Source organism: Aplidium turbinatum, chromosome 18 (assembly GCF_918807975.1).
Source record: "Aplidium turbinatum chromosome 18, kaAplTurb1.1, whole genome shotgun sequence".
In the NCBI taxonomy this organism is placed as follows: Eukaryota; Metazoa; Chordata; class Ascidiacea; order Aplousobranchia; family Polyclinidae; genus Aplidium; species Aplidium turbinatum.
The window spans coordinates 19,308,300-19,336,007 of NC_137489.1; the positions used below are offsets into that span (position 1 = coordinate 19,308,300).

Below are 27,708 nucleotides of genomic sequence, written 5' to 3' on the forward strand. Positions count from 1 at the left end.
CTTATAATTGAAAAAACGTAAAAAAGCTACTTGAATTAAAAATTGACCACAAAAATGCAGCAGCCTAACGATTGAGCTCACTTTGGGTCAAAATTTAGTTTAAAAAAAAGCGCTTCAGGATGGTATTGCACTCGTTCACTCGTGAACACCAGCCCGAGAAAAATCGCACGCGCCACGGACTCAGTTGAATCAAATTGTTGAATTTAGAACTTATATAGGCACTTTTTTCTTCTCTCGTCTTTTGCTTTGAAAGAGAAAAAGAAAAAAGAATACGTCGAATACGTCATGACTGGTCAAATAGTGTTTCAGATTCAAAGACCGGAGCCGGTCGAATAGCCACTGCCAAGTTTTAACAACATTGCTTAACTGCAGAATGGAAAAAAAAGCTGCCCAGAAAACACATAGACAATTATAACAAACTAGTGATAAATCTCTAAGTGATAGGTTATATTATGATATACACTTATACAGACTTAAATATACAGACTTATATAAAACTATATAATACAAGTTTATAAAACACTTCAGTTATAATACTAGATTTATAGCCTTGTGTGTGTGATCTTATGTCACACATTGGTGTGTGTGAGGTATATAATATGGTTCAAAGTTGGTTTCTTGTAAATTGACAGTACCAAACAAAAAATTACATCAACAATTTCAACATGTTATTACTAAGGTTACTGTACATCAGATTACTAGGTTAAATATCGAAAGGTTGCTTGGTGGAACTTCTAATAGAAAGTTTTGGTGTGTTTATTTCTTTGTTGATTAAGTATATTGTGATATGGATGTGACATCGCTTGACTCTTGCAATGGAGCTAATCACAAAGAAAGAAGGGCCAATGTTCAGTTTTATTCGGAAGTATGTGAAAACATTCGTCAAATAATGGCTGAAGTTGTGAATTTAAAATTAAATTCAAACAAAGATGAAGACATTAAAGCAGAAATTACAGAACTGCGAATACAGGTGTGTATTTCATTACAAGTAACTTAGAAAAAATTGCGGCATTCGGTACTCGGGTTAAAGTACCGGACTGCATGCCACTGCTATTATTATTGTAACTGTCTCCGCCGCCAGTGTAGCCAAATCGTTTGGCATCCGCTGGCTTCGATCAGTCTTTCAACAAGGTTGATAGGATCTCCATTCTGTTTTGTCCTTTGCGATGTTTTGCAATCGATGGAGATGTGGTGTGCTGAGCAGGGATCCCAGGCCAGCTTTTCTGATGTCAGATCTCAGCAGTTGTAATAAATTGGTACGGTGACGTCCGGTTCGGCCTTGGTACTTTTTACTGCCAATTATTGCAAATTCAAGGGCTTTCTGGGGAGGTGAGTCCTGGTGAAGTCTCAGAATGTGTCCAAACATGTTCCATCTCATGGTGGAGATCTTGCAAGACAATGGTTCACTGTTGCATATTTTGTAGAGATTTTTGTTCGAGATAAGACTGTTTGGCCAAGTATGACCAGTTATGACACGTAAATGTCTTCGATGACAGGCATCCAATCTTTCAAGACTTCCTTTGGTAACAGACCAGCTATTACAGTTGTAGATCATAATTGGGATGCAGTACGCGTTGTACAATCTTAGTCGCAACTGTAATGGGATTCTCGATCTCTTGCTCCATAGTTTCCAGTGTGATCTGAAAGCGACATTGCCTAAATTGCAGCGGGATTTGACATCGGCAGTGCTGCACAACAATGATCCCAAAAGTTTGTGTGTACGCCATTTTTCGTTTCCTCGAATCTGTAGGCTATCAGCATCAGTTTCATTTGTGTCTGCAAGAAATATGTGGGTGAATTCAGTTTTAGTCTCATTCATGAAAAGATTGTAGTTTTTCAGGTTCTTTGTTGCAATAGATTGTAGCATATCAAGTGGTACAATCTAATCAATCTATGCCACTGCTACCAATTGATAAAAGTTCAGTAGTTTTGTTTCCACTGCTATTTCAACATTAATGTTAAAAAAAAAATATTTTGTAGGTAAAATTTATTGTTACGCATCTTTTATAAGCATGACCATTTCAAAATGCGAGTTGCAGACTCCTGCCCGCTTTGGCTTCAGCACGTTTTTTCCAACAGACTAAAGTCTCCATCGTAGCACTGGAAGGAAGGAAGGAAGTGTTGTGTTTAATAAACAGATGTTTTAAATCGACACTGGGAAAGCTCAAGGACTTGCCTCTGTCTGAAAAAAGCCTCCACAATTAACGTTTCTTTCCATACCGACATTTCAGACGATAGCACAAACACACCAAAAATTCATCCTCAGAGTTGTAATTGGTGTTGGTGTCGCTCTTGTTGGTATCAACGTGGCTTGATGTTTCTCAGTATTGTTGAATGGTTTCTGCCTTAATTTTTTCATGCATTGTTGCCATAAGAATCTCCAAAATCAAGCAATTTTTTTAAACTTTAAATTGGAAAGTAGCGAGAGTGCAACTGAAAGATTGGAAAAAAAGTAACTTCGCTATTGCAGCCACTACTTCAACAAAAATGGAGCACCGCTATCGTTACAATACTGGTACCAAAAAAAGCAGCTCTACAAAAGTAGCGCGCTATTACCCGTCTGTGTCCTCTCATTAAGAAGCTCTAAAAGCAATATTTTGTATTCAGCTGTTTTTGTTTTGCCGAAATAGTAGTTTCATACAGTTTTAAAACTAACAATTCCATCATATTGTTACATGTAATAAAACTATAGAAGCTTAATTTGTGATGTGCTACTTTGTCATCAAAATTAAATTGCAATCAAAAATTCGAAAAAATAATAAAGTTTTTTTTTCACTTTCTGTTCTTATACATTTTTCGACCAGGTTATACAATTGCCTCATATTGCAAACTTGATCACCCGTAGGATTTTATTTGACTATGAAAGTAACAATTTTATTCCTCATCGTAATTTGCATCAAAGTGTAAATATATTAACCTTTGTCAGGGCTCATTGCACTTCCTGACATTAAAGCAACTCAATCGGTCAGCTCAAATTGGATGTAAGGAGGTGAAGGACTGTACACAAGAGGTAATGAAAATAAACTTCATCCTTTTATTGACATGCAGATCGTAGTCGTAGGTATGTGTTGTTTCAAATTCCAATCATTGGGATTGTAAATAAAATGACTGAATAGTTGAGAGTAGAATAAAACATTACTCCGACTGCACCTTCTAGCCTTTCGTGGAATGGCCCGTTTCGGTGAGTCCGATTTGGTGAGTTCCCTATTCGATGAGAGCCTTTTTCGGAGAGTTCCCTATTCGGTGATTTAAAAAAAAAAAAATTATCGGGTACCGTAGCCTAATCTCAACCGCAGCCCATTGGGCCGCATGCTTCCCTCATCGATGCAACAAAAATATTATTAGTGTTAAAAAAACCACCTATATGGCAAGAAAACATAGACTTAGTTGTCACATAACTAAAGTGTTACCAGAGAAATATTCATTGTTTACGCCTTGCTATGATTAAGCCAGAGCACCTAGCAGTCCATGGATGATTGGAAAGAGACACAAGGCTTATTAGTGACATAATTAATGAATCTAAAAGTCGCATTAACATTAACGGTATCAATTCTTTCCTGTCCCCTGATAAAAATATTTGCAACAGCTATGACAATAGACGCAGCCACTGCCTCCATTCTAACTTGATAGCCATTTCACTGAAAATTGCCTCTGTATTTGGTTCAACATAACTTAGCCTACCTGTGTGAAGCCCTTTTCAGAAAAATAGTTGGTATTAAATCCAAATACCACAGCCGATTGACGAACTATCATTTTAACCAGCTTTTGAGTAGGCCTACTGCATCTTTGAACATTACCGCTCGTTCTTGGAAACTTATTGAAAGTCAAAGCCAACATCAAGCTTCACATTAAACTGCATTTGTTTTGTTGTGGCCCTTTACAAAATTTAGGTTTTGAATTTGGCCCACATGCTGAAAAGGTTGAGAACCACTGCTCTATGAAATCAGAGTGTTTAGGGAGAGATTCTATTCAGCCCCCATCTTTATGGAGATGCCTCAATGTGGTGTGGAGCTGAACCCAGGCTGAAAGCTATGCTCATTTCTAACAACTCCTTGGGCTAATGGCACACGTAAAGGTTCCTAGCAATCTTATCTTGGTGGAAGAGCAGTGCATGACCAGCATGCATTATGTAATGTGGACTTCGATGAGCAGAGCACCTGGCAGCCCATTCCCTGAAGCTGCACATTTCGACCTTGATGGACCGCGGTGGACATGGAGCTGGCCGAGAGTGTGTGCGTAACTCTCGCATCAGCCACGACCACCCTGAACAACCATACACCCGAATGGCCTTTGTCTCAATTTGGACTTGGACCAAACAAAGCCCTATGGCGATGATATCATGGGTAACATGGGTACCCGGCAGGCTTGGTAGAATGGGAAGCCTCCAGCTCGGTTTCACACTTTGGCGTAGATCTTTGATGTTCAGTTTATCTCCTAATAAACTGCAGTTTGTGTTTAAGTAGCGACGACATGCAATTGAAACTTAAAATTCATTTCAACATTAATTAGTATTTAAAATGTGGTATTTATCACAAATATTCACAATAACATCTTCATCACCAGGGTAAACTCTTACCGGTACCATTAGTTTTTAATGCACAATGGAGCAATGTTACTGAAAATGGTGTAAAGTGCTTTTGCGTTGCGCAAGGCCAATGCATGGATTAATGTTTTTTGTTGATTTACATCTTTGGTGTGATTGGGTGAATATAAGATTTCTATTTAGCTGATGACGCAATCATTAAAGATAGGTTGGCAGGTTTCTGTATGCTCTTAAAAATATTGCATGAGCTGGATATGCAAATGACATGATGTGCTTTGTTTTTAAGGCAAAGCAAAAATTGGATGGAAATAATTTACAACTTGAGAACCTTCGATATGAGATCAACCACCTCAACAAAGAAATAACTAAATGCTTAGAATTCAGGTAATTTCTTTTCTATCTCCAACTTCAATGACACGATTCAAAAGTTTTATCGCCAATGATGCGACTTGTGTGTCACCACTCTAAAATTACCCAAGATTTCTTACCTGAATGACATGAGTCTTGCTTATTTCTTGTTTTGTTGCGATTGCAATTTCAGAAATATCGCTTACAGCGCTAGTATAAAACAATTCGATGTTTTTTTTATGAAATCTTTAGAGGAAACTACATTTATTTCCGTTTTACTTGTCACAACAGTATGTTACTTTTTTCCTACGTTGTTCATATGGTCGGTTGGTGTGGGATAACGTGCAGGATGCCAGAGGGAATCCTTATCCTTGGACTTCAGGACAAAGTCTTTGATAGGCGATTTTTTTATGCCACCACGTCATTCGGGTAAAAAGTCGTTACGACTTTGCGACATTACAGTATATGGCATATGGAGCAAGTCATTCAGTTTAAAGTCATTCGAACCATGTTATAAACACTAGTTTGAATTTGTGTTGCCAATTTTTTATTCACTTGATTTGTCATAAATCTCTAGCAGAGATGCCAGTTCCCAGTTTTCTCGTGGAATTTGGCTAGTTTTGCTTTGGAGTTGCAGGAACAATTCATCAGTTGCGGTCTTTTGGGCTAGTTTTATGGATTATGGGAGCAAGTCTTTTAGGCGCTGACAGTTAGGCGCTGGTCTAATAGGCGCGCACACTGTGGCGTCTGGATATTTAGGTGCGGAGCACTGTGGCGCCCGGTCATTTAGGTGCTATTCCTAGTAAAGTCTGTAGATTGTATTGGCTTGGCAGCTTGCCAGAAAATTATATCATGGCTTCAGTGAGTGAAGCTGCTAAAACCGGCAATGCTTTTCACACAAAATGTTACATTGAACAGAAAAATATATTGTTGTTTTATTGATTTATTATTGTTTTATTTGTTGAACCATAGAGAAATAAAACATAGTAACTTTAGCGGGTTTAGCATGCTTTATTTCACTTCGTTTTATTTGTTGTTAGTCCAGGTTTGCTTTGGTGAAAGCTTTATCAATAAATTATTGAAGCTTCCGAACATTATTGAGTTCAATTTTAGTTAACTCTTTCGCGACCACGAACGTATACACACGTCTTGAGATTTTAACCATGATGACCAAGGAAGTATCCCTACGTCCAAGGTTAAAAGGTAGCCTATTTCAAGCAAAAAAATAATGTAAATGATGGCAGATCCATAGTCTTTGCCTGTCCTTTTTTGGCTAATTAAAAAAAAATATTTTGGCGGTGCAGTTATCAGATGAAGACTTCTTAAAGATGGGGACATAGTGGATTTTTTTTCTTTTACTCATTGGAATTGGCAGTCAAAACTGGCTAGGCAACCCCTTACTTTGGAATTTCTCGATCAAAAACACTGTAGGCTAAATTACGTAAACTTTTTGCTTAAAATTTTCCAAATTTTTCCATAATCATTCTGCTGTACCTCCTAAAGCATTGCGCGCAGAAACGAAGTAAATTTTTTCTCATGTGCAGAATTGTTTTGGCATTCGATTAAACTACATATATTTTCATATTATTGTATCATGCTTGGGTAGTAGGGTGGCTCTTAAAATTGAGTTTTTGAATTTTGCATGGGACACCCTTTCAAATGGTGAGGTTGTCAGAAAAAATAACTCTTGCAAATTTTTTTTAAATTTGAAGTTGATTTAGAGGTGGCCCTCCCCCCCTAAAGTTCTGTGCCCTCTCTCGAAATACCAAATCTGCGTATCTCGAAAACCACTTGAGCTAGAGATACGGTTTTTGTGTTAAAAGATGCAGAAAACATGGTTTTCTATCTGCTTTCTGAACATTGAATGCATCTATCTTGAGTAGAAAAGCAGTTATTTAGAAAAAACGCATTTGACCAAATCTTGATTTTACAACCTTTTTTGTGACCACGAAACCGTCTACAAAATTTCGTTTTTTTTTCTTAATTTTTGCACCTTAGAGGGAACACTGGTAACGATATTCATTTCAAAATGTAATTCTGGTCAGTACTGCAAGAAGCGATATTATCGACAATATTTTACATATTGCCTTGCGTATCGTGACAGGATGTCTGCGACCTACACATTGTACACAATCGGACAATTTCCCTGTCCTTGCACGCAACCAACCAGCTGAGTTTTGTCGCGAAGAAGCCATCCTGTCTCTTTCTCGGCATTACGAACCCCAACCACTTGCTCCACTCAAGTCTCTACAAGTCTGTGAGCGAGCAATCGAGCATCCTCGCCAACTGAAATCGAGACACCCATTTGTATGTGACGCACAACTCCTGATGAAAACCGCTGAAAACCAATCCATCAGCGCGGCTACCTGGGAGGACAACAAATAGAGCTCAGAGAGGAAGAATAACTCCTCAAGGCTCTAAAGTTTTATCTCCGACACCAGCCCCCATCCAACCAGAATGCATAATTTGCCAAGGAAGGCCTGGGTGTGGCACAACCGCCTGCGTGCTTGGCTACTGGAGTCAGACTATTCCGCTCAAACATGCACAAATTGGGGATGGCTCCATCCGCAATCTGTGAGTGTGGCATAGAGGAACAAACCACAGACCACACCATCTGTAACTGCGCCAAATGGTGTGCGTGGTCTGCTTGAACTGGATGACGAATCAATGCAATTGCTACTCGACACCTGCTCAAGCATCTAAACCACATCGGCACTGCCCAAGGGTGGTAAAAGATAGAGCCCCTTGACCCCTGGAGTAACAAAGAAGGTTTAAACAAAGAAGAATCGACAATATTGTTCTTGTTGGAATTTGGATTCAACAGTTTCCTGTGTTCAGTAACAACTTGCAAAAGAAACTGAAGTTGGTACTCATCTTCAGTTGAGAGTTTGTTAAAATCCGGGATTAGACTGAGAGCAACTCCTCTCTCTGCTCTGTCATTGACTACTGAAAGTCCCTTCGCCATGTGTAAAGCTTGAATAAATGCACCATCTTCAGTCCAATGAGCAGGATCCTTTGAAAGTCTAATTATTGCTTCATCTTCACCCAACAGCTGAAGCCATTTTGAATTAGAGGTGCAATACTGTTCTAGACCCTTATTGCTAAGAAACGCATCTACATTGATGCTTCGTCTCCTTGGTGGACGTTCTGCTGTTTCATTTAACATGGTTGCCACCATTACCTTGTTACTTTCCACAGACAATCGAGAGTCAAACAAGGCTAGTTCAACCATTTCTTCAGACAGATACCATAAATGCAGACCAAGCTTTTGCATAAATCGCCTTCGCCTTCCAACAAGTGCAATGCATAGCACCTGAAGCTTGAAAGCAGATTCCACACTCAGGAGTTTCTTCAAGGAATATGACAAAAAACGGGCATTTTAGCTATTCATGAATGCATAAAAGTTTAGGAATACTTATTTGGTTTATTACTTTACCAGTTTTACAGGTTAGTTTATGAACTTTGTTTATTGAATAGCTTGGGCCACAATACTTGTTTAGCACTGTTTTGTGCTAGAATGCCGAAAACAGGTTTTTTCTAAATAACTGCTTTTCTAATCAAGATAGACGCAATCACTGTTCAGAAAGCAGATAGGAAATCATGCTTTCTGCATCTTTTGACACAAAAACCGTATCTTTAGCTCAAACAGTTTTTGAGATATGCAGATTTGGTATTTGGGAGGAGGGCGCAAAACTTTAGGGGGGGAGGGCCACCTCTAAATCAATTTCAAAGTCAAAAATTTTTTTGCAGGAGTTATTTTTTCTGACAACCTCACCTTTTCAAAGGGTGTCCCACACAAAATTCAAATTTTTTTCATTTTTTGCCAAATAAGAGCCACCCTATTGGGTAGTAAAAATTATAATGAAGTACACTTTTCTGCCAATTTTTAATTTTTTAAAAAATTAGAAAAAATACCTTTTGGAAAGTTGCTAGTTGTACATAGAATGTTTTAAATTTTATTGCAAAGCTTTGCATCTTCGGATAGCTGAAGAGGTATGCTTTCATTTGATGTCAAGATTGTGCGTCTACGTCGATCACATGACATGTTTTTACCGCGTAAATACAACAGATTTGTGTGAAAAATGTCTGGTAATTTAGATTAAATATAAATTACTTCTGTTCGGGATGGATTGGCCATGTGACGAGAACGCGTAAGACGCTCTACTACATTTCTACAGGGCATATAGGCTACACCTTGGCTACAAGTTGCAAGCATAATGGTGAGACTTCGCTCGTTATTAAACCTAGTCCGGGTTTTAACGGAAAACTAAGTTACTCTTCACTCAAGCCTACCACCCGCTTGAGTACAGCCTACGGTACATTTTTTACTGATGTTTAGTTATTATTTGACCTAACTAAAAGTGAACTCAATCTCATACATTTTCGGAAACTTGAATAATTTATTGATAAAGCTTTCGCCGGCGCAAACCTGGACTAACAACAAATAAATGCTGAACACGCGCATTAAAAAAAACAACATATTTTTCTGTTCTATATAACATTTTATGTGAAAATCATTGCCGGTTTAAGCAGCTTCACTCACGGAAGCCATAACATATTTTTCTGTTCAATATAACATTTTGTGTGAAAAGCATTTCCGGTTCAAGCAGCTTCAGTGCTTCACCCATATATTTTTCTGTGTAATATAACATTTTGTGTGAGAAAGCATTGCCAGTTTAGGCAACTTCACTCACTGAAGCCATGACCAACAACGCACACGCATTAACAAAACAATATATTTTACTGTTCAATATAATATTTTGTGTGAAAAGCATTGCCCTACGCCCCTACCTGCCAAGCTGATACAATCTACAGACTTTAGTAGGAATAGCACCTAAATGAACGGGCGCCACAGTGCTCCGCACCTAAATATCCAGACGCCACAGTGTGCGCGCCTATTAGACCAGCGCCTAACTGTCAGCGCCTAAAAGACGTGGACCCTGGATTATGGCTTTATGATTTATTATGTTGAAAGTGGTTAATTTTTTTAACGTCTGCACAGGATCATGCGCATAACAGCAAAAATTACACCGTTGAATCGTTGATTAATAGTCTTACTCAGACTCAGTCAATTCTACAGTAAAATCTACATTAGGTTTAGAAAAGAGCAACGAGAGATTCCGGCTGTCTTGCAACATGCTTGCGAATTTGGTTAAAGTGATAGTAATGTTTTGAATGTATTTTTAAGCTGAAGGTGTGTGGAAGACAGTGTGTGGTGTATAGAGGCGTTTAAATGGATTTTTGGTCAAAATAATTCGGTAGCTAAAAAACTTTCATAATGTAGTAATGTTTTGCTTTAGACTTTTAGAAAGTTAGTCCAGCAAAAATGAAATAATTTGCTATGTACAACTGTTTTACGATACATTGACAAGTTTCTAAAAAGTGGAGGAAAATATCTTGAACATCTTTTGTAACTGGAGTAATGAGGTGAAATGGTGGAAAGCAACTGTCTGGTGCGGAAGCATTTTCATATTTATAATAATAATGGGTTTTACAAGGTATGCAAACTTTTCATTTATTGCAAAAAAAAACTTTATGTACAAATTTAAAATCTTTACGGTTTACCCATAGGCGTCATTTCAGGGGTGCGAAGGGTGCTTAAGCACCCCAAAATAAAAATTTGAGGTAACAACATAAATGAGAGAGCACCCCTGGGCCCTGGTTTGCATACAAAATACACCGATTCAAATGGAAATTTGCATTGCTAAATAACGTTTTTTTTTCTTTCTTGAAAGTCGTTTCACCAAAGCGCAATATTTTCAGTGTTTTACATTTGTGTGTGGCACGCAGCGCCACACATATCAAAGGCAGACATGATTGTACTATTGCGTAACAATTAAGCACAAACACGCGCACTGCGTCAAGAAGTGCCGTTCGAGAGAAAACAATTTGTCTGGCTTGAAGAAAATTGCTGTTTTCTACTCAAACGTCTAAAAAAACATTCTGCAAATGGCGTCAGATGCAATCGTTAGCCGTTTCCCCTCTTCATCATACCGAATGGCAGACTTGCTACGAGAGCTGCTAGAGAATCCCACAATGAAAGAAGCCGATGTTACGATAGTAAGCAAATTTTATGATGGGGACTGAGAACGCAAGAATTTGCTGCGTGAACGCAAACAGTGGTTCGCTTGTTGCAAATGTGACGGTGATGTTGTGACAGTGAATACGCTACGTCAGAAATTCATTGCACAGCCGTCAATGGTCGATATAATGCCAAATATATATGCAGCTTTGGCAGGGTTGATCGGTTTAAATTGGGGCGGTTTAAACCGCCCGGTTAAAACCTGGTTTAAACCGGGCAGTTTTGACCATTTATTACTGGTCAAAACCCCTTTAGTGTATGAATCAAGTTGCTTTTCAATTGAATTAAAAATATTACCCTCCATGTTAATGAATGGTAATAGTAATGATGTTCAACTATATTTTGTTTTGATCAACAATAACCTAAATGCTGGATTTGGAACAAAAAATATTCAATTTCTCAGTTTATTTTTAATATTTCAATCAGTTGGTTATTTTAATTAATGAGAAAATTCAAATTCTAAAGATAAGTTTCTGATGAACCAAAAAATGCTTGGTAGAACGATGAACCATTTGCACAGCCAACTGACGTACAAGAATTTATTCCAACAAATTTTGTTTGTATGAAAAACATTTGCCATAAAATTTGCGCAACATTTGCCCTCCCGTTGCGTAGCACAGAAGACGTAGCACGACATGTAATTTAACGTAGTAGTCTTAGCGCTGTTTGATGTCTTGTTTTTGGCGGCGCTGAAACAAGAGAAAAATTCAAGAGAAATATAATCTTTCGTACGAACTTTACAGGCAGCCATCTGTGGCTGCCTGACAGGTCGGTATTGGCAGCCATTAATAAAAGTTCAGGCGGCCATGGCCGCCAGCTATTTCGAGGCCTGCATATCAAAATGGTCACAACTCACAACTGCTTTTATATATATTTCCTAAATAGCCCATAGCCCAGGTAGCCGACCATTCACTACATATAATAAAAATGTTTTTCTGGGTTTTGACCGGTTTAAACCTAGTTTTCACCGGTTAAAACCGCTTAGTGGTCAAAATTAGTTTAGACCACTTAGAGATCAACCCTGAGCTTTGGTAACTTACATTGTTATGCCGACTTCTTCCTGTGAAGCCGAACGTTCCTTTTCGTTATTACGACGCTTGAAGACCTACCTTCGCAGCACTCAAACGCAACAACGACTGAACAATTTGGCCGTTATAGGTAGTCATCACGAATTGGCGGAGAAATTAAACATGGAAGAACTTGTCACGGAGTTTGTTTCCAAGACAACGACCCGCAGAAACAAATTTGGATGTGATTAATTTATAGCAAGCCGCATTATAAGGCAGACGTGAACAAATTAAAGCAATTAAAGTCGAATATATTTCAATATTCAATGTAAGATCACTTTCGCCTCGCATGTAGCCTAATACTTGTTTTCATTTCTATCTGATCGTTTGACATACCGCTGCAGTCTATTCGATTACACATACGACAAGATTATCTTCTTTTATGTTGATTCGACGTTTCATGACGTAGGCTAAACATGGTTGAATTTACTATTAGATTGAGTCATTTGTTTTAACATTTTCCATCGGTCAGGTTTTCAATTGATTAGCCTATATTGACAATTTTCATAAAATAACTTATAGCACCCCTAAGTTTGTCAATTTTTTTAAAAAAATTACGCCAATGGGTTTACCCTATAATTTAAATTTGAATTCGTTTAGAATAGTGTACAATGTACAATTGTACATACAGTAGTAGTAGTATTATAATAACTTTGAAACAAGCTTAGAATGATTACAGAAGCTTTGATGAAGGCAAGGGCAAGAAAAATTAATTGCATTTTGGTAAATATTTTTCCATGACATTGATTTAAAGGGATACTAAAGGAAAAACCTGACTTGGCGATTTTCCACGTTCTTTCTGTTTAACATGCTACCATAAAACGATTTTCAATAAAGTTTTGCCCCATTGCGGTCTGACCACCATTGCGCGCGTGCTTTTGTCAGAGCTTTCAAAAGTAGATTGGGCTTGAGCAGCGAAGCGTGCGACTGTACAGTCTGCGTCGCTAGAGACTAGCACACAGCTGATCTCGCAATAATTGTTACTGCGGGCGATTTGACTGTAGGTATGTACATCAAAACATCAGATTTCAACATCAAAACATCAGACAGTTTGCTCAAAACATGAGATGTGGTAACGTGGCTTTTGTTATTGCTGTCTTTTGTGACGTATTCTCGAGCAGTGTTTGCACTTTTGGTTATTTTGAAAAAAAATGAAACATTGGACTTTGGACCTTGCCAGCGCCATTGAAAAAAAATTTTTTTTCGTTAATTTTTCTTGAAATGTATTCTTGAATGTTCAGTTTACGCATTTTAATGCTTAATTCCCGTTTGAAATTTTCATTTAGTAGGCCTTTAATGGTAATATGACATCAACAGTTATAAACATTAAAAATATCATTGTTAATACGCAAGCTTACACTACAGGCTTCAATGGTTTGATAAGTGAATGAGCTTTCATTTTGAATTCAAAATTTGTGCAAATCAATGAATAGTCTATTCTTTTCTTGTTTGGACTATTCTAATCGTGGGTAACCAATGGGTGTAATTAATAATTATGACTCTTTCGAATCGTGTCCCCTGTTAGGATTAGTAGAAAATTGTCAAAGCATTTATACTTTAAAGTTTAATAGATATTACTATTTTTATTAAATTATATGAATCGTGTATAAATACACAAATGAAACACATACTAAACAACCATTTTTGTCTTATCACCATCAGCAATACAAGTATACAGTACAATCAGTTGCAATGGAGCAAAAATTCTTATGGAAAACATTAAACGTTGTATTACACGAGGTTCGCCGCGGAGCGTAACCGACTGCTACCTTAGGTGTGGAAAATTTGCCCGACTCCTGCACGTCAGAGGGTGCAATGGGTTGTATTGTCAGTAGCATACACTTCCCATTATTGCTACCGGTACGTATACTGTATTTGTAAGACATGTGGTGATCACTAAATGTTGGGAAATTGTAATTCGACATGACGATCGTCAAACTATTTCTTGTGCTTTGCTTGACCTTGTTTCAAAAGTTTTTTTTGTTCTTTTTGGATTTCTTTTTTCCTTTGTTCCATTTGCTTTTTCATTTTCTTCTTTTCTTTTTCAATTTCCTCCGGTGTTCCGGTGAAAGTAGCGCTGAACGTGTAATTTGAGTTTACTTTCGTCACCGTTGATGTTTTATCGCCGTCGGTTGTCGTCTGCCGAATGTCGGAAATGTTAAAATTTACGGTAGTTAAAACAACGAATGAGATTGTTTAATGCTCTAGTCTACAGTAGCTATTCTTAAAGATTTTTTTTAATCAACTAGACAGCATGAGTTTACAGTCTTGCACTGGCCGATTTTGATTCCAATCAGATTCAGGCATAAATGGACTTCGTTAGCATGGTCAGTGGTCACAGCTTGACCTGCAGATGATGCATAGAAACAGCTTGAGGTTACATAGAAGCGTAAAGGTTCAGTTTATAGCTCAATTTTTTTTATTTGCTACCTTCGATTGCACGACTACGCTTTTTCCAAACGAGTTATTGCACCAAATTTAAATCAAGTTGCCACTACGGTTAGGTTATTGCGTTAATTGTAAATCCTGACCTCCGTCAGCGCGCTCACTGCAGATAAGTCCTTCTTGCGCGTCAGATCGGTCTCCTTCGATGTCGCTTTTGTTTTCGTTTTCCCGCTTGTTCCCTTCCCGTCGTCGAACATCGTCTTCACTTTCTGTACGTCTGATTGAATGACACAGGTAAGTCACACTCAGCAGCATTAGCTATCTCAGTTTCTTTCAGCCTTGAGCCTTCTACTTTCTTCTACAATTAAATCGGTACCACGGCTGCCCAAGACTTATTAAAACATAAATTAAATTCATTTGTCGGAATGGCTCAATTCGGTGTGGACGCGATGTGCAACAGCGTTTCATGATTAATATACAATTGTCTCCATTTGGACATGGAAGTTGTCTAAAATCCCGTGGCGGTATCTGTCTACTTAAAGAAATATAGAGATTACTCAGGAGAGTGATCTGCATTCTAACGATTCATTTGCAAGTTACAACCTATTTAAACAACAATTATAAGTAGGCGTAAAGTGTCGCATTTCGCACCTTCATAAGTTATTGGTTTGCAACGTATTTAAGGCAAAAACAACACAAGGCACAGACACAACAATACAGTCACCATCTCGGTGTAATAAATTAATTTTATTCACCGTTATCTCTTTTTTGTCCAGAATATAAAATCACCCCCTTCCCCAATCCCCTTAACGTTACCAGCATGATCCACCACTGCAACTGCAATGCTCTTTAATTTCTTAACCGTTGCTAGATACACTCACACAATATCAGCTAATTCACATTTGCCTCACTGTGAAACAATTGTAATATAAGCCCAAGCCGTTACATTTCCATGAATGTGGGAACTTAAAAATAGAAACCGCCGACCTAATTTATATACCCTTAAAATGTTTCAAAATAAACAGAAGCCGTCGCGCGATTTTCAAAAACGTCCGTACCGAACCAGTCGTCTTCGAAAATGGCCGCTTCTAAATCGGCTGAATTATTAAATTATCGCAGACCGTTATTTGTGCATTAAACAGTGATTTCAGAGCGTTACACTAGAATTATAAAACTGTTTTTGAAGTGTTTATGCTGAAGTTCGAGGAACACCATCCCATGAAAGCAACGGATGTGTTACCTGTGCCGCCTTTCTTGTATTCTTCAGTCTTTTGGTATCCTTTTGCATTTCCTGTTCGAACCGCTAATGATTTCTCGTCGACTTTCTTGTTCTCTTTCCGTTGAAAGAGCGGCATACTGTCAGTTACACTTGAAACGTCTCCTAGCTTGTAATATATAGCTAAACGTATCTCCTGTGACAAGAAACTGTTATTTTGCTTTAGGCTATGCTATGTTGCGTCTCAACGTTTTAGCTGTTTGCTGTGATTTCTTGGAGGCCGTTGCAGTCTTGTTTGTCAACGTCGCGTTTACCTCGTCAGCTTCAACTTGTCCTGCCTTGGTGACAACTGATGCTTTTGGTTGGAATGTGCTTTTCCTCTTCAACAAACTAGTCAATCATTGATTAGTTGTCACTTCAATTTTGCCATTAAATTCTCGTTTTGAATGAATGCTATGAAAGGTACAAGTAGCAGCAGCTGCCATTGTCGTTTGTATATAGCGTGTGGCCAAAATACACCTGACAATCAGTTTGCTGGTACAAACAACATTTCCACAGTAGTTGCTTTGCTCTTTGCTGTAATAGGAGAAGTTGTCTGCGTTTTGCACGTCCTCTGCGTGCTACGGTTGGATAGCCCAAGTACATACGTCATCAGGCAAACAACAGCTTGTCATGCCCGACCGCCACTGGCTGCTTGTTTGCACTACCAACGCAGTGTTAACTGTTGGTGTGCATTGCTTGAAGTCGTCGAACTCCGAATGATTCGTAATCGCTCAAATGTTTTTGAGAAAATACCCTGAACGTAACGTATTTCTAGTTAAAATGTGCAACTTCAAATGATGTGGCTCATTAAAAATGTGACATTGTTTTTAATGAGAATCTCGTTCATCTCAGTCTCTTCACATTAATCAACAGTCACAATAAATTCGCCGGATTGCATTTAAGCTTAACAACTCACCTAGTAGGCCGACGTTCGGTACCTGTGTGGGCCAAGTAGGGTGCCATCCAATAGGATACCAATCAATGGTTTAGCGTTGAAACAAGATGTCACTTCCTCAGGTCACGACACGATGAAGTTCCCCTGGTTTCGGTCGACAGTTTCTACCAGGAAGCCCCTCCGGAGATAACAGATGCTGTATGTTGCAAAGTCTTTCAAATTTGTTACAATCTTGTCGTGATATTAATCCTTTGTTAGAGACATCAGGATCACATGCAAATTTTATGGGATTACTTTTTTTTTCAAACTATTAGTTTAGTTTAACTTCCAGAAGTAATGGGCAATGGAGTTTGTCTGATTAGATATTTTCAGCTACTTTAAGTTGATCGTGACGTTATGTTTTGTGACGTCATCAATCCAGCGTACCTGCACCTGATTTCAAACTTCACGTCACTATTCATAGCAACAATGTGGTTTGTACGTTTAGGTGGCAACAAAGGCAGATGTTCACCTGCAAACCTTGGCAAGACTGGACTACGAGCTGTTGCAGAGGAAACAGTGAGTATATTGCGTCGGATGCAGTCTATGTGTGTTCACCAGTCGGGATTTATGTGAAACAAAAGACCATTTCCTGTTTTTCTTTCTACATCACTGGTAGTGATGACATTAGCTCTGGCATTGAATCAAGGAATGTATCTTTCAGTTACATCAAATATAGTTATTAGTTATTACTTTCTAAAAAATTTACAGCCTGTTTAACCCTAAAAGAAGGATCATCAGAAGGTCCTTATAATATTTATCTTTGACTTATGTATGTTAATGCTAACCTCCGGCTACTACAGTTTGGCAGAGAGGTTGGAAAAGTTGAGGAAGTTGAAGGAAAAGATCAGTGACGACATTGGTGTCAAGAAGCAACATCTCCAGGTTTGTGCCGAAATGAAGATGTCTCTGTTTGCATATTGTGAAAGTAACTGGCTTTACAATTATTGTATGTTGCAGGAATTGGCTCCAGAATTTCAGAACTTGTTGAAGGCCTCCCTCCCCCTACAGGAATGCTTAAACGTATCTTTGGATCGTTTTAAAACCCAACACGACCTGGCAAAGCTGCTTCCACGTCCTCTCTTTGTGCTTTTCCTACAAGGCCGAGCCTACCAGGAAGCGTGCGGTAAGCAGTATTCATCAGTTAAACGATTTCATGTACAAATATCTTCGACCAGGTGCGGTTTCTGTCTACTTGCCTACGTTGGCTTGTCTGATGCAGTTGCTCTACAGAGCCATTGATGTTGAGCCATTGAAGACATAGATAAATTTGCTGACTGCTGGAGTATATAAGTTTATGAAGGTTATGAAGCGGGATGGGAAAGATGTAGATGGTGGACGATGTATTAAAGGAAGGGATGGAAAACTTGGTTTCAGTGAGAAAGATCGTGGAAGAATTTGGAAAGAACATATGGAGATAATAATGAACGAGGAAAACGATTGGGATCAAAATGTGGAAGCCGACGTGGTAGCAGGTCCATTAAAGAGAGTTACTCGAGAGGAGGTGACGCAAGCAGTAAAGAAAATGAAATCGGGGAAGGCTCCTGGACTATCTGAAGTCACTGTGGAAATGATACTCGCAAGTGGAGAGACAGGATTGAAAGCAATGCAGGTAATCAGTCAACGTGTGTTAGATGGAAAAGGAATGCCAAATGAATGGAAGATGAGTGTGGTGATACCCATCTTCAAGGGAAAGGGTGATGTAATGGATTGTGGGTCTTATAGGGGAATAAAACTGTTGGAGCATGCAATGAAGGTAGTGGAAAGGGTGTTGGAGAATAGAATAAGATCTGTGGTGAAGCTGGACGAGATGCAGTGTGGATTTATGCCTGGGAAGGGAACACAGATGCTATTTTTATTTTGAGAAGGTGGCAAGAAGAATATCGGGACAAGGGTAAGAACTTGTACATGTGTTTCGTGGACATGGAAAAGGCGTTTGACAGAGTTCCAAGAAGAGTGATGGAATGGGCAATGAGAAAAAAAGTAATGCCAGAAGCTCTCGTGCAAGCCGTAATGGGTCTTTACGACGGTGCAAGGACGAGAGTTCGCGTTGGATCTGCCCTCTCAGACGAGTTTTCAGTGAAGGTCGGTGTACACCAGGGTTCTGTCCTCTCTCCTCTAATCTTTGCCATTGTGATTGATGTGATTATCGAATGTGTAAAAGAAGATTCATTAATGAAGATACTGTACGCCGATGATTTGGTTTTGTTGAGTGACACAATGGAAGATCTGAGAGGGAAATTTGAGAAGTGGAAGGAGTCGTTTGAATGTAAAGGTATGCGTGTGAACATCAAAAAGACAAAGGTCGTAATTTGCGGAACGGAAGGGGAAATCACAATGAGCAAAATTGACCCATGTGGCGTCTGCGGAAGAAGAGTGATGGCAAATTCTGTTACATGTACGAAATGCAAGAAATGGGTGCATGGAAGATGTGCAAAGATGAAGAGAGTGACATGCAGATCTGGAGATGGTTTTGAATGTGAAAGATGCAAGAAGATTGAGGAAGGAATGATTGGTCCTGTTGAAAAGCTGAATGACGAAGTTGAATCAGTAAATGCCTTTTGCTATCTAGGAGATAGATTGAATGCCAGTGGTGGTTGTGAAGCGGCAGTGACTGCAAGAGGAAGGTTTGGTTGGGTGAAATTCAGAGAGTGTCGAGAGTTGTTGTGTGGTAGAAGATTTCCGTTGAAAATGAGAGGAAGAATTTATACTAGTTGTGTGAGATCTGCAATGCTGTACGGAAGTGAGACATGGTGCTTACAGGAAAACGAATTGGCGATTTTAAGAAGAACTGAGAGAGCGATGGTGAGAGCAATGTGTGGTGTAAAGCTGATGGACAAAAGGAATACCGAAGAACTTATGAGCTTGCTTGGGTTGAATGAGAGTGTTGATAAGTTGGCAAAAGCGAATGGAGTGAGGTGGTATGGGCATGTTTTGAGAAGGGATGAAGATGATGTTTTGAGAAGAGCGCTGGAGTTGCAAGTGGAGGGTCGTAGAAAACAAGGAAGACCAAAGAAAACATGGAAAAAGCAAGTTGAGGAAGAAAGCAGCAAGGTGGGCTTGACAAGAGAGGACGCGCTAGACAGATCGATGTGGAGGCAGGGTGTGAAGACGATTGCGGCATTTGGAGGTGAATCCGGCCACCCTCGGTAACGGGGACATCACCGGATTAAAACTGGACTACTACTACTACTGGACTGTATTGTGTTTTAGGCAGGGTTGTTGGTATTTTACCCAACCCAAAAAAACCCAGGTCTTTTTTTTTAAAAAACCCACTTAAAAAAACCAAAAAAAAACATAAAAAACCCAGAGCATCATATTTGTCCAGTTTTTATTAGAAAATTAAAAAAATGAACAAAAACACTACAAGGCACTTAAAACAAATTTTAAATTAGGGCTTAAGGATGTGATTGTGAAGTAAATTTCCAAGAATAAACTGAAAACGCAATGGATATTGTACACTGTACACGTACAGTACACAAAAATCAAGTAATGCCACTTTGTGTATACAGTACTACACTAAAACTCATTTATGCAAGAAGGCTTTATAGTTAAACTGGTGAAAGTACTACTCTACTGTAGTCTGTATCATCATCATCATTGTCAGCCATTGTTGTTCCACTGCAGGATGAAGGCCTTCCCCATATCTTTATAATTTTGTCTGTCTTTGCACGTTTGTGTCCAGTGTTTGTCGAATTGGTAGAGTTCGTCTCGCCATCTTGTTTTCTGTTTCCCTCTTTTGCGTTTATTGCCAAGCGGTATCCAGTCAGTAGCTCTTCTTGTCCATCTATATGATGTGAAATGCAATTTAGGAGGCTACCGTATTTTTAAAAAGTAGGCTATTTACTAATTACAGATTCTAGATTCTAACGCATGGTTGTTCTAACGCCACGCAAGCGCTCAATTGCTCATCCATTACTATATAATTTATACAAATAATAAAAAATATTTAAACATGATGGCATAAATGCTCCTTGCCTTCAAATCTAAAGCAAATGATGCAATAATGTGATTTCTAGTAAGGTAGCATCAACTTGGTATAGAAATCAGTGGATGATACAACATCCAACTTGATCTTGAAATTAATGGATGATGCAACATTCAAGCAACAACAGTCCTAGTGCATTATTTTATTGAGTTATGCAAGCATGTACTGTGAATGAGAGGCACTTCATTGCTAAAAAGTAGTATTTGAGGTGAAATAAGCATGAATCTACCTTTATTGCATCTTTTTTACAAAAAAACCAATAAAACCCAAAAAAACCCGGTGGTCACAGCGGTAAACCATAATCTCTTCGTGGGAAAATTGTAACGTAAGATTCCCGAATCCGTTCGTCTGTATGTAATGACCGAAAAACAAACACTCTTTTGAAACGTCTTTTCAAAAGTGTATTCCTGTAAAATTAGCCCGCGGCTATCGAAAATGGGACGCAACACCGTACGCCTCTAAAAACTGTCACTACAATACAAACTACTTAGCTAAAGACGGAATTTTTGTCCAGCTAGCAAGCACTAAGCAAACAGTTAAATGTGCTACTAACTCTCAAGCAACCATTTCACGAATGACCAGAATAGATATCAATATCTCAAACTCACGTACGCAGTACTGTGACGTAATAGTGAAAGACATTGTCACGCAATTCAAACAGGTGTTCAAAGGTGATGATGCAATATTTCATGTTTAAACAGGTTTGACACAAGTCTTACGAACGATGGTGCAATTTTGGCTCATTTTTAAGAAAAATTCCATGACGTAAGATTCAGTAGACCTGAACGGTTTTATATGACGTTTGATTAGGTGAACAATTGTCTGGAACACCCGGGTTTTTTTAAAAAAACCTGGGCGGGTTGGGCCTTTTTTTAAAAAACCCGGGTTTTTCTCAACCCTGGTTTTAGGCATCATCTACGTTGTCAACCAAATTGGGCGGCAATTAGCGCAAGATATAACATTCCGCGACAAGTTGTTATTCTTGCGATCACAAACGGTGATGTGCTATGGTTTTTTGGCTTGAGATGAATGAAAACTTTGACATCCTTTTTACCTATCACGGCAGATTTTATATCGTAGCTATTTTCGGCTTTGCGTTTCACCATCTACTTTATCCGCATCAGGAAGAGGCTGTGATGACTTCATCCTCAACTACATGGATGTTGTTGCAGATGATCTCGTGCAGGTGTCCATTGGAGGAGATGAGGCTTCCGCTCGGATCATGACCAAGATAGTTGCTTCCAACCACATGAGGGCGCTAGATAGAGGGGATGATAGTGACTCGGACAATGAGGAGAAGGATGAAGAACGAGGTTGACTTCTGAAGGCAAAGTAGTTATGTCCGACATGTCATAATGTGGCAGCTTTAATATCAATTTCTGTGCAGATTCATCACGAGGACACAAACGTAGAAGTTCAACGAAGATGGAGGTGGAAGGTCCTCGGTTATCTTCTGGTACCTTGGCAGTGCATCCTCTGCATGTCGTCATCACTGTTGGCATAGCAACAGCAGGTAATATCAGTATATGGGAGCTCTTTTTCTTGATTGCGTCACAGCATCATGGGTTTAATTTTTGACTGGCGGCAAAGCCAGTTCAAGCTTCTTCTGTTGGGTTAGGGTTAGCTTCATGACCTGGTGGATCTTAGTGCGTGCCACACGAAACTATCCCGTACTCACCATTCTGTTCCTTTACGCAGGTCCCTCCCTCGAGCTTGTCTTTCACCACTTGACCACTCTCAACATCGTCACAGTTCGAAGCCGATTCATTCCTCTGGCGGATGCCGACAAGCAACTGCTCGACAGGTCAGCTTCATCCTCGGGTAGTGCATGGAAGATTCACGATTAAAAACTTGAGATCAAGCATAAGCTGTGAAGCAACCAACTCAAACACGTAATTTGGAATGAGATCGTCTGCAGCCAGCGCATCAACCATTGTAGTGGAAACAGCTGACGGCGTTAACTCTGCTTTGCGTCCTATGTTTCGTATTTCAATTACAGAGATAAACATTACACAAAAACGTATTTTTAAATCCCAAACTGAATTTGAAACAGCGATTTGTGTTTTCCTGAAACCGAAATCATGATAATCATCCTCTGCGTGTCGGGTTGGTCTCCTTTTATCGTCCTCGTGTGGTGAAGGGAGCGAATTGTCGTTGCTTTACTAATCACTGACGTCATACGCAGCCCCTTCCTTGGTGATGACAACATCATACAATGCTTAAACCCCGATGATGACGGAGGGAAATCCCCATCCCCCAGTGCTTCTGTCATTTTGAATAAATCTTCTTCGAAACTATCGGAGGTATTCCGTACATCCGGGAGACCTTACTTGTGGGCCCAGAAGCTTTGTGGGTTGGAGTTTCTATCCGACACGAGCAAGGTAAGAATATGTAATCAGTGGACTGCTTGTTGTCGTATTGGACGTGTTGTCAAGAAGGTGACGGTTACCCCCCTCCCCCTGTAATCAATCCCACCAACTTTTTGACTCAATTGATTACGAAATCTTACCTTATGTACATACCTTGAAGTAACACTCGACAGGTCCCTCACATACCGTCACCATCTGCAGTCACTAGGCAAAAACTGACATCTCGCGTGGCCTTGCTGAAACGCTTGGCAGGCACAACGTGGGGTGCAGGTGCTGATATTTTGCGTACTGTAACCCTGGTTTTGGTTCACTTCACCGCGGAATACTGTGGTGCTGCCGCAGTGCCCACACCCACCTCATCGACCGGCCAATAACTGACGTACTGTGACTTGATGCCTGCACCCAACTTCAACAGAGTACTTACCAATCCTTGCAGGCATCCAACCTGCTGAGTTTCGCTGAAAGGGAACCTTTATACACTTGGCTTGCTGGGCAGAAGATCCTAACCATTTGCTAAGCAAATGTCCCGCCTCAGTAATCTTCCCAGCGATTAAAGTCAAGACACACTTTTGTACCAGCTACCCATGAATTATACAACCATTCAGTGACCATACCACCAGTGCAGCACATTGCATTGAAGACGCTTGGAATACAGCATGGTGTGCCACCGACACCAAACTCCATGGTTTTATACCTCACCCGGTGGCGCTCCTCCCTGGTATTGACCTGCCTCGGCCGATTTGGCCAAGCTCAATAGAATCCAACAAGAGTCGCCCGCTTCCATTCCAAGATGCACAAGTGCGGTTTGGCCCCTCATCGGCCTGCGAGTGCGGCGCGGAGGAATAAACTGCTGACCACGTCATTCTTGAATGTCCCATTTACAAGACGCCAAATGGAATGTATAGTATTTTAGCTGGGCTGGACGGCTACACTCACCTGGCTTTCCATTACCTGCCCTGAACAATCCTGTCTCACACGAAAGAAGAAGATAGTAAAACCATGCGTGTAGTAGGCTTACATGACCGAAGTAAACACAATCCTTTTAATTTATTGCATTAATGGTTTTTGAAACGGAATGCTCTCAGGCGAGGCTAAAATTCCGCTTCCTTTTCACAAATATGAAAACAATATTATGTTTCGTATAAAGAATTGCGTGTCACTATTTAATGTTGAAAACGCAAAGCTCTGGAAGGTTTACATAAAGTATAAGATGTACATTGTACAAGCAGTAAGTTACCCAAGCACCTAGTTTGGAATGTATTTATCTTCTCACCATCACCGTGTACTCAGGGTCCGGAGGTGAAGTCCGGATACAGCCACATGCAATCCGCCATCACAGGGATGAGGAACAGGATGAAGACCAGGATCGCTCTCTCCAATCAAGCTGCGTCATTCAGCAAGAAGACGCTCCCATCTTGCATGCTCAACAAGGTAAGTTATAACTAGGTTGTTCAAAACATTCTTGTCTTATATTTTAGTGGAGACCCACTGAAATTGTTTTGTAGGCTTGCAGGTTAAGACAAGAGTGTGGTTAACTGGTTATGTCCTGTAATACATTCCACATCATCGTAGCAGCTAGACCAGGGGTTTCCAAACTTTCTGTTCATCAGTAGGCCTTTGGTCAATTTATAGATTCGGTCGTGTACCCCCAAAATTTTCTGAATATTTCTTTTTTTGACACTCATTGCTTAGCTTTTTAGAAAGTTCGAAAATAGACAAAGATTTCAAGTAAAACAATAAGTTTTTGAACTCAGCAGCGCGATTAGCTAATCGTAAAGCGATTTTATATTGCACACTGAACCTAAAAACAAATGAAGACCTGAATTAAAGAACTGACTACATTAAAGTTTTTGAAAAAAAGAAAATTGATGTTTTGAAAAACATTGCAAACTTATTTCAATCTGATGTTAAATCTTTTCAGTCTTATCCTAAGGTAGGCTTAGGCTACACCTGAAACTCATGCATTCTAGTCTGCTGACTTAGTTCTTAATTCAACTGTTTCATCACAGTGACTTAGTTCTTAATTCAACTGTTTCATCACAGATCATTGATTTGTGCCGTAACCGATTGGCAAGACAACTGGTGCTTGAATGTTGTTTAATGAGCGGGGACGAATGGTCGACTGTATTTGATTTCTAGGCTACTAGCCTTTGTAATTACGGTTCTCATGGCAATCAATCAGCTGTTTTGTCTTGTGTGCTGTGATTGGACAAAATAAGTCATGCGAACTTGGTAGTTACTGTAGTTGCAGTTAAAGCTTCTACTGGGGTGAAAATGTTACTTACTAAGGAGTTCTTAATCTCAGGTCTTCAAATTATTAACATCATCAGGTGATAAAAAATATTTTAAGGCAGATTAGAAGTTATGGAAAGAATATCCTTATACTTAATCTAATGTACCCCTTGAAAAGTCGAAATGTACCCCTGGGGGTACATGTACCCCCAGTTTGGGAACCCCTGAGCTAGACCATGACTTTTCTTACCTTTTCCCTTGTCCGATATCTCTACTACGTCTCAAAGTCCTCAAGCGCCATCTACCAGTCGACCTATTGTGGACCAGATCACTCTTATTATGCTGGACATTGAGAACTATTTTGACAACAAGAACAAGGCCGGTACTGTATTGTCTCACATCCCCTGCAAATTGTTCTGCCGGTTCCCCAGCAAGCATGTGGTCCAAATGATCATGAAACTACAGTAATTTGCAGCAGTCTTGATCATCACCAGAAGTGATCGACGAAGCGAGCTGAGGGGCTTTAAAATGTCACCCTTTAAGAAGCGGTCCTGCCCACATTTCCCGTTGTAGGCCTTAGAGATTGTGTTGAACAACTTGCAACCCTTGTCTTTACCAACTAGATGTCACCTTGGTCCAGATCGTTTTTATTTTTAAATGATATAAAAATGTTCTTGTACTCTTGATTAGTGTGTGTGACGTGGTGAAGACATTGGTTTCACTTGTGCTTGTTAGTTATGTTCGAAGTTACTTGTAGGAAAGGCCATGGCTGTCTTCATCTCCCCCTCTTGATTATTTAATTAATTGCTTATTGTTATTAGTTCTATAGCTCCTATTGTTTATTTCACAGACTCAGTCAAAACTGTCGTCATGGAAACAGTTGACGTATGGCGAGTACAAATCGCTTTCCTTCACCAAGCCCATAGTTGATTTGGGGTTGTTGGAGAGCGGTGGGGATCATTTCTTCTTCTTGGCGACGGTGACGCGAGGTGCTGATGTGACGTTGCAATCGAGCATTGTCATTAGCAGCGACTATCCAAGTACGACCCCTCTTGTCAGTTTGTTGCTTCAATGGAGGGGAGACAAAGACGCTACAAACGATATGAACATCCGGGTGAGTGGCACGTCATAAAGCCCGGTCACGAGTTGCCGCCACTTTGTGTGGTCATGTGAGCATTGCAACGGCCACGCTCAATGTAATAATCATTTATGACTCACGCAACAACTATTTACTTGTTGCGCGATGCCAGTTTTGTCGGCCAAATGCCTTTCTGCCTGCACTCATTCTTTTCTCGTTGTAACCTTTAGTCACCTATTGACTGGTATATAGGTTGTAAAACTGGAGTGCTCGTACGTCCAATGTACGTATGGGCAATTACACAAGCACGTTTTTCTATGGGCACTTGGATGATTTTTCGCACCAGTAAAAGCAAATATTTTACTGGCACAATTGATTAAAACAAAGATAACTGTGAAAGATTCCGAAATTCTTTGGTGTGCCGTAGTCCGAAATAGTGTGAGAAGCACTGACCTACATGGTCAATTCCTATTGTTTGTACTTGCAGGAAATAGAGTGTGACATCAACACGAACGTCAATCATAGAAACAATGACATCATAACTACGCAGCTCCTGAGGTAAGAAAATATTGTCATAATTGTATTCTTTTTATCATCATTTTTCATCTTGTACGTCATCGGTGAGATACCGGCATTCACATTGTGTTGTCCAATTAATTGTTACTCCGGCAGCAAAGGTATGTCGGTAAGCGCACGAAGCCTTTCACGGGTTTCGTGCAATGGGTGGCCACAGATCTTCGATCAATGTTTGAGGTTTCATTTGCGCATTTTGTGCGAGAAAACATTGGAAACTGGTATCTGCTGGATAACGTTGAAAACCAAAAGCTTGGGCCTCAATTTTGTTCATAGTTTAACGCGCAATCATACACGACTGCGCTATACGCTCTAATACTCATTAGATCAGTAGTTCCCAACCCTTTTAGGGTTACGGCACCCTTCGGTAGGAAAATATATTTCGCGGCACCCCAGAGTATTGTAAATGGTACCCCAGTTGGAAACCACTGAATTAGATGAAGGTTCATGGTTCGATTGTATATTGTACTTTATGCTTAAAAGCGTCATCATTGTGTTTGATAACAAAATCGCTCATATTTATTTTCAGGTTGATGTTAGCCCTTGACATTTACATGAAGACGGAAGATGTTGATTGTGACGTCATATCATCTGCTAACCACAATCGCAGAGGCCCAGCACGTTTGAAGCCATTCGTGCCCGCATCTTAACTGACCTTTCCCTTGCAAGTGGAATAGATTTGCTTTTCAATCTACAGTATTCGATCTTTTCCACAGGAATGGGTTTACTTTCCCACTTTATTGCCGAGCAACTTCATACGTTGTTACGGATAAGCATAACAAGCTATCCGGCGGAAGGATGGTCCACGCGGCATGGCTAACTGAATGTTTCGTCAGATATTTTTAATACAA

The 27,708-nt window shown here is 39.7% G+C and overlaps 2 protein-coding genes across 2 annotated transcripts; one reads left to right on the forward strand and one right to left on the reverse strand.

Moving 5' to 3' along the window:
- Nucleotides 1-684: 684 nt before the first annotated feature.
- LOC145787121 (THO complex subunit 5-like) lies at nt 685-27,708 on the forward strand. The gene is made up of 15 exons (XM_082598847.1): nt 685-970; nt 2,927-3,010; nt 4,830-4,927; nt 16,701-16,776; nt 17,066-17,136; nt 17,421-17,502; nt 17,578-17,743; nt 21,778-21,918; nt 21,993-22,118; nt 22,304-22,409; nt 22,791-22,986; nt 24,265-24,405; nt 26,057-26,320; nt 26,772-26,842; nt 27,387-27,708. Exons 1-15 carry the CDS (start codon nt 788-790, stop codon nt 27,505-27,507), a joined length of 1,926 nt encoding a protein of 641 aa, XP_082454973.1. The 5' UTR covers nt 685-787; the 3' UTR covers nt 27,508-27,708.
- LOC145787122 (uncharacterized) lies at nt 13,157-15,810 on the reverse strand. Its single transcript, XM_082598848.1, has 3 exons — nt 15,666-15,810; nt 14,572-14,702; nt 13,157-14,179 (listed from the first exon to the last, which is right to left on the reverse strand). Exons 1-3 carry the CDS (start codon nt 15,778-15,780, stop codon nt 13,979-13,981), a joined length of 447 nt encoding a protein of 148 aa, XP_082454974.1. The 5' UTR covers nt 15,781-15,810; the 3' UTR covers nt 13,157-13,978.